This window comes from Piliocolobus tephrosceles, chromosome 8 (genome assembly GCF_002776525.5).
Source record: "Piliocolobus tephrosceles isolate RC106 chromosome 8, ASM277652v3, whole genome shotgun sequence".
NCBI lineage: Eukaryota > Metazoa > Chordata > Mammalia > Primates > Cercopithecidae > Piliocolobus > Piliocolobus tephrosceles.
Genome location: NC_045441.1, coordinates 80264086 through 80271325, shown reverse-complemented (window position 1 = coordinate 80271325; position 7240 = coordinate 80264086). Strand labels below are relative to the sequence as shown.

Genomic DNA, 7240 nt, shown 5'->3' with positions numbered 1-7240 from the left:
TGGGTATCATTCTGTTGTGAGGCTGGAGTGCAGTGGTGTGTTCACAGGGCACTGCAACCTCTGCCTCCTGGGCTCAAGCCGTCTTCCCATGTCAGCCTCCCAAGTAGCTGGGACCACAGGCATGTGCTACCATGCCTGGTTAATTTTTTTGTATTTTGGTAGAAATGAGATTTTGCCATGTTGCCCAGGCTGGTCTCAAACTCCTGAGTTCAAGCTCAAGCAATCTGCTTACTTCGGCCTCTGAAAGTGCTGAGATTACAGGTGTGAGCCACCACTCCCAGCTTGATGAGAGACTTTTTATTGAGGCTTCGATTTCATTATTGGTTTGTTGAGGTTTTCTATTTCTTCATGGTTCAATTTTGATGGGTTCTATGTGTCCAGGAATTTACTTATCTTTTTCTTCTAGGTTTTTGAATTTGTTAGCATATAGTTGTTCGTAATAGTCTGTAATGATTTTTGTATTTCTGTGGTCTCAGTTTTTATATCTTCTTTTTCATTTCTGATTTTATTTGACCTTTCTCCTTTTGTGATAATTAGGATAGCTAAAGGTTTGTTGATTTTATGTTTTCAGAAAAGCAACTTTTTGTTTCATTGACTTCTGTATTGACTGTTTTGGCCTCAATTTCATTTGTCTCTGCTCTGATTTTTGTTATTTCTTTTCTTCTACTAATTTTGGGTTTGGTTTGTTCTTGGTTTTCTAGTTCCTTGCAGTGCATTGTTTGGTTGTTTGTTTGAAGTCTTTCTCATATTGTTTTATTGGTATAAATTTCCCTCTCAGTACTGCTTTTGCTTTATCACCTAGATTTTGGGATGTTGTATTTCCATTTTCGTTTCTTTCAAGAAATTTAAAAATTGCCCTTTTAATTTCGTCATGGACCCATTTGTCCTGCAGGAATATGTTGGGTTTTTGTTTGTTTGTTTTGTTTTTTGAGACAGGGCTTTCTCTGTTGCCCAGGCTGGAGTGCAGTGGACCTCCTGGGCTCAAGCAATCCTCCTGTCTGAGCCTCTCAAGCAGCTGGGACCACAGGCATGGGACACCATGCCTAGCCAATGTTTTGAATTTTTGTAGGTTTGAGACCAACCTGGGCAACAAAGTGAAATCTTGTTGTCCAGGTTTGTTTTGAACTCCTGGGCTCAAGCAGTCATCCCACCTCAGCCACTCAAAGTGCTGGGATTACAGACATGAGCCACCATGCCCAGCAGGAACATGCTTAATTATTATTTGTTTGTGTTTTCTGAGGTTCTTCTTGTGACTGATTTTTAGTTTTATTCCATTATGGTCAGAAACGATACTTGATATGATTTCTACCTTTTGAATTTGTTGAGACTTGTTTTATGACCTAATATATGGTCTATTCTGGAGAATGTTCCATGTACTGATGAAAAGAATACTCTTCAGGAGTTGGGTGAAATGTTCTGTAAATATCAGTCTGGTCTATTTGGCATAGTGTATATTTTAATTCTGATGTTTTCTTTAATTTTCTCTTGGGATAATCTGTCCAATACCGGGATTGGGGTATTTAAGTTCCCTACTATTATTGTATTGCAGTCTGTCTCTCCCTTTAGATCTATTAATACTTGCATTTTATGCTTGGGAGCTGTGGTGCTGGGTGCATAGATATTTATAATAGTTACATACTCTTGCTGAATTGACCCTTTATCATTATATAATGACCTTCTTTGTCTCTTTTTATAGTCTTGACTGGTAGCCTATTTTATCTGATATAAGTATAGCTACTCCTGTTCTTTTTTGGTGTCCAGTTGCATGGAATATCCTTTTCCACCCCTTCACTTTCAGTCTGTGCATGCTCTTAATAGGCGAAGTGGGTTTTTTGTGGGCAGTTTATGGTTAGGTCTTACTTCTGTATTGATTCAGCCACTTTCGCCATTTTAACTGAAGAATTGAGTGTATTTACATTCAGTATTATTATTAATAAGTGAGGTCTTACTAGTGCTATTTTGTTGCTTGTTTTCTGGTTATTTTGTAATTCCTCCCTTCCTTTCTTTGAAGTTAAGTGATTTTTTTTTTCTGGTAGTATGTTTTAATTTGCTGATTTTTATTTATAGTGAATATAGTACAGCTTTTGGCATTGTGGTTACCATGAGACTTAAAAAGACATAGTTTCAAGAAGTTATTTTAACGAGATGACAGCTTACCTTGGATCACAAAGAAAAGAATAGAAACAAAAGAAAAAAAGAAAAAAACCCCTCTATACTCTAACTCCATTCCCTCCACATTTTGACTTTATTTTGTCTCAATTTACATGTTTTTATATTGCCCATTTCTTAATAGGATGCTGTAGTTATTAATGTTTTTGGCAGGTTTGTCTTTTGGACTTCATCCTAGAGTTATGGGTGGGTGCTACACCACAATTACAGTATTAGAGTATTGTGGGTTTGTCCATGTACTTAATTTTACTCGTGGGTTGTATACCTTTACATGTTTTGTTTTTTCACATTAGTGTTTTTTTCTTTCAGGTTGAAGAACTCTCTTTAGCTTTTCTTGTCAGACAGGTCTGTGTTAGTGAATTCTCTCAGCTTTTGTTTGTCTGTGAAAGACTTTAATCCTCTTCTTTGTATTTGAAGGATAACTTTACTGGATACAGTATCCTTGGGTGGCTATTTTTTTCCTTCAGCACTTTGAACATGTTGTCCCACATCCTCCTATATGGTTTCTTCCTCCTGTACGACCTCTGTGGTATCTGTTTAGAAGTCTGTTGCCAGATAAATTGTAGCTCTTTTATACAGCTCTTTTGTACAGCTATTTAATGCCTTGTTTGCTTCTTTTCTTTTGCCACTTTTAGGATCCTCTCTTTGTCCTTGACCATTGAGAGTTTGATTATTACATGCTTTGGAGTAATCTTTTTTGGGTCAAATCTACCTTGTTCTCTAATGTTCCTATACCTGGATATTTTATCTCTTTCTCCGGTTTTGGAAAGTTTTTTATTATTTCTTGAATAAGATTTCTCTCCCCTTGCATTATAGTTAGGCATTATATTATGTAGTGCTGAAAAACAGGCAGTGACATAGTACAAAAAAAAGATACAAAAACAATGCATAAATTACAAAGACTCTCTGAGTGATCACATTCAGTAAAAAACAAAACAAGCCAGACAGTGAAGACTAGAACTCCCTTTGAACACTGATAATTCTTAGATTTGATCTTTCCAGGTAATTTTCTGTATCTTGTAGGTAATCTTTGTTCCTTTTCATTCTTTCTTTTTTCTCCTCTGTGTATTTTTAAGTAGCCTGTCTTTGAGCTCACTGATTCTTTTTTCTGTTTGATCCATTCTCCTATTGAAAGCCTCTAATGATTCTTTCTGTTCAGCAAATCTATTTCTTAGTTCCAAAATTTCTGTTTGATTCATTAAAAAATTTTAATCTTTGTTAAATTTTTCTAATAAATTTCTGAATTGCTTTTCTGTGTTATGGAGATCATTAAGTTTCCTTTAAACTGCTATTTTGAATTCTTGTTCACAGACTTCACATATTTCTGTCTTATTAGGGTCATTCACTAGTTCTTTGCTTTGTCCATTTGACTAAGTCAAGGTTTCCCATTTGTTGTTGTTTCTTGTGGATATATGTCTGTGTTTTTAAAGTGAAGATTTTGTTATTTATTCTAGTCTTCTCTGTCTGGCTTGTTTTAGCTTTTACTGGATGTGTTTGCTTAGAGAATCTTTCATGTTTTGTTGTCTTTTATTTTTGCAGTATGTCACTGCCTCCATTTCAGTACTCCATAATATAATGCATATGATGCCTTTAGCCCCAGTTTGCCTCAGTTCTAGTAAACAATCAGTGTTATCCATCCTTGATGGGTAAGGTCCCAAAGGCCCCTCGGCTGGCTAGGGGCTCGTGCCCAGAGGACCTGTGGCATGAACCTCTTACAGTGTGATGCTGCTGAACAGCCAGTCTGATTTGGCGTCTCCTTTGGCCAAGTTACAAAGCAGGGTTTTTCAGGGCTAGGAATGGTAGTCTTGCATTCCCACTTTGTCTCTGGCTGTTAGGCATATTTCTCCCTTCAGATATTCCCAGTACTTCCCATGAGTCGAGCCAGGGACAGATCTCCTGTCAAGGAGCCCAGTTGATGGGGAAGCTGCTTGTCCACCTTGATCTTACTTTTTCCAGTGTAAAAACCGTTGAGTCAAGGGAATATTTTCCATGTTTGGTGCTGGGCAGATTAGGAGAATGGGAATCAGGAAAATCAAAGTCTAATTCTTTTAACTTCTGCTCAGAGTTTTTTCACTTCTCTGTGGTCTTGAATACTATTTTTTTCCTCATATTTGAGTTCTGGGATATTGCCAGTAATAATTTAGGCGCTGTATATTTGTTTTGGTTTTCTGTGAGGGGGAGTGAAGGCAACTTGCTTCTATGCCACCATTTTGGGGCTATTAGGTCAGTGCAAAAGCAATTGCAGTTTTTGTACTGACCTCATAGAAGCCTCTGTTCTTAAAATAAATTTAAATAAGAAAACTACATTGGTTAAAACATGTTAAGTAAATGATACATAAAGGTGGCTCTAGAATAGGACAAAAATCCTGATGATGATATGTAAACAATTAAGGGCCAGAAAGCACTGCTGTTTGATATTTAAGTTATTTCCAGTTTTTTTCCCATTATAAATAAGGCTGCAGTGACCACTTTATATAGCCAAATCTTTTTGCATGAACTAAATGTTTTTAGTGTACAGTAATAGAAGACCCAGAAATTCCAGAAAGCAAATTCATTTAGTGCTCTGTGTGTGCGTGTGTGTATGTGTGTGTGTTTTCATATAATCTAAAATCCAGAAATTGGCTAGCACAGTGGCTCACGTCTATAATCCCAGCATTTTGGGGAGGCTGAGGCAGATGGATTGCTTGAGCCCGGGAGTTGAAGACCAGCCTGGGCAACATGGCAGAAACCTGTCTGTACAAAAAAATACAAGAATTAAATTAGCCAGGTGTCATGACATGTTCCTGTAGTCCCAGCTACTTGGGGGCTGAGGTGGGAGGATCCGTTGAGCCCAGAAGGTTGATGTGAGCTGTGATGGTGCTGCTGTACTCTAGCCTGGGTGACAGAGTAAGACCCTGTCTCAGAAAGTAAAAATAAAATAAAATCTTGGTGAGATTATATTCTCACCAAGCAGTGAATGACAGTGCATGATTTCCCTTATTCTGCCTAATTTTGGGCGAATTTTCTTTTATTTAGACATGACGTTTTCAGTTCTTACCCCTCAATATTTCAGTAGGTTTATTCAGAAATGTTTCTTTGCATTCCAGTAGTTACATTAGAGACTGTAATAATTGTTCTTTATTTTGTTATCATTTTTATTTAGTGATAATTTGGTCTTTAAAAGAGAGACTCCCAAAGCTGCTTTTTTCTTGGTGGCAATAAATAAAAATTATCTTTGACAATAATGGTAATTTTTTTTCTTAGCTTGCCCAGTTTCGACAAAGAAAAGCTCAATCGGATGGGCAGAATCCTTCCAAGAAGCAGAAAAAAAAGAGAAAAACGACAAGCAGTAAACATGATGTGTCAGCACACCATGATTTGAATGTTGATCAATCACAGTGTGATGAAATGTACATAAATAGTTCTCAGAGAGTAGAAGCAGCTGTGACTCCTGAATCTACAATAATGAGAACTCTACCTAGTGGAGAAATAACCAGTCATGAGCAGGTCTTCTCTGTGGAAGTAAGTATTCTCCCAGATTTTTAATCATTTATGGTTCTCAATGTAAAGTCGTCATAATAACAACAGTCATTAGCAACTATGCACGATTTGATCATGATTTTTATATCCTCTTGAACGTTCTAGTAGTATGGTAACTAAACAGTCGTACCTAAAATATTTTATCACCTCAAAGAGGGAGTTTTGTGAGTTTAATTTAACATTGTTGAACAACTGCAGTACACCAAAGATTGAGCACCAGCGTTATAAAGATGGATATGATTGTCTCTGCCCTTTAGGAAAATTATTCTAGTGGAGAAGGCAGATTTAAAGATATGCAGTGTGCTATGATTAGGCCTTTGCTAGTATGGGAGATAGGTGTCCAACTTCATTTTTTTGTTTGTTTGTGACTATCCAGTTGTACCAGCACCATTTGTTGAAAAGATTATTCTTTTCCCAATGAACTGACAATGAATATAAAGGTGAGGGTTTATATTTATTCCCTCAGTTATATTCTGTAGATCTGTATGTTTAGCCGTTGCTACTATGCCCCCAAGTCTTGATTAATGTAGCTTTATAACAAGTTTTGAAATCAGTTAAGTGTGAGTCTTCCAACTTTCTTCTTTTTTGGATTGTTTTGGTCATTGCCTTGCATTTCTGTATCAATTTTAGGGTCAGGTTTTTCTGTTTCTGCATTAAAAACACCAAGGATTTTGACAGGCATTGTATTGAATCTGTTTTGTCATCTTAACAATATTAAATTTTCAACCTATGAATGCAGGATTTTTTATTTATTTAGGTTTTTAGGTTTTTTTAAAATGTTATCTTGTAGTTTTCAGTGTAAATGTCTTACATTTGTTTTGTTAAATATACTCTCAAACATTTTTAAAAAATTTTTATTTATTTACTTTTTGAGATGGGGTCTCACTCTGTCACCCAGGTTAGAGTGCAGTGGCACCATCTCGGCTCACTACAACCTCTGACACCCCGGTCCAAGCCATCCTCCCACCTTAGCCTCCTGAGTAGCTGGGACCACAGGTGCATGCTACCACACCTGGCTAACGTTTTGTATTTTTGGTAGAGATGGGATTTCACCATGTTGCCCAGGCTGGTCTCAAACTCCTGAGCTCAGGAGATCCACCCACCTTGGCCTCCCAGAATCCTGGGATTACAGGCATGAGCCACCGTACTTCGCTTTGTTTTTGTTATTTTATTTTTATTTTTTTTGTGGAAATGTGGCCTCACTCTGTGCCCAGGCTGGTCTCGAATTCCGAGATTCAAGCGATCCTCCTGCTCTGGCTCCCAAAGTGCTTATGCCTGTGAAGTATTATTTATAGGCATGAGCCACTATGCCTGGCCACCAAGCGTTTTATTGCTGTTTTATTTCTAAGCATTTTACTGCTTTTTACTGCGATTCTAAATATAATTGTATTCTTAACTTTATTTTCTGATTGTTCATTATCCATGTATAGAAATACAGCTACATTTGTATATTGATCTTGTATCCTGTACCCTTGCAGCACTAACTCATCTGTAAGTTCTAATAGGTTTGTGTGTGTGTGTGTGTGTGTGTGTGTGTGTGTGTGTGTGTGTG

At 37.1% G+C, this 7240-nt stretch overlaps 1 protein-coding gene across 9 annotated transcripts in view; it reads left to right on the top strand.

The window, feature by feature from the left end:
• The window catches only part of AKAP9 (A-kinase anchoring protein 9), a 177085-nt gene that overhangs the window by 25548 nt on the left and 144297 nt on the right, over positions 1 to 7240 (top strand). For all 9 annotated transcript variants that reach the window (XM_023226720.2, XM_023226722.3, XM_023226721.2 and 6 more), the window contains exon 2: positions 5413 to 5670. In XM_023226720.2, the coding sequence (XP_023082488.2) occupies positions 5413 to 5670 (258 nt within the window). The remainder of the gene's footprint in view (positions 1 to 5412; positions 5671 to 7240) is intronic.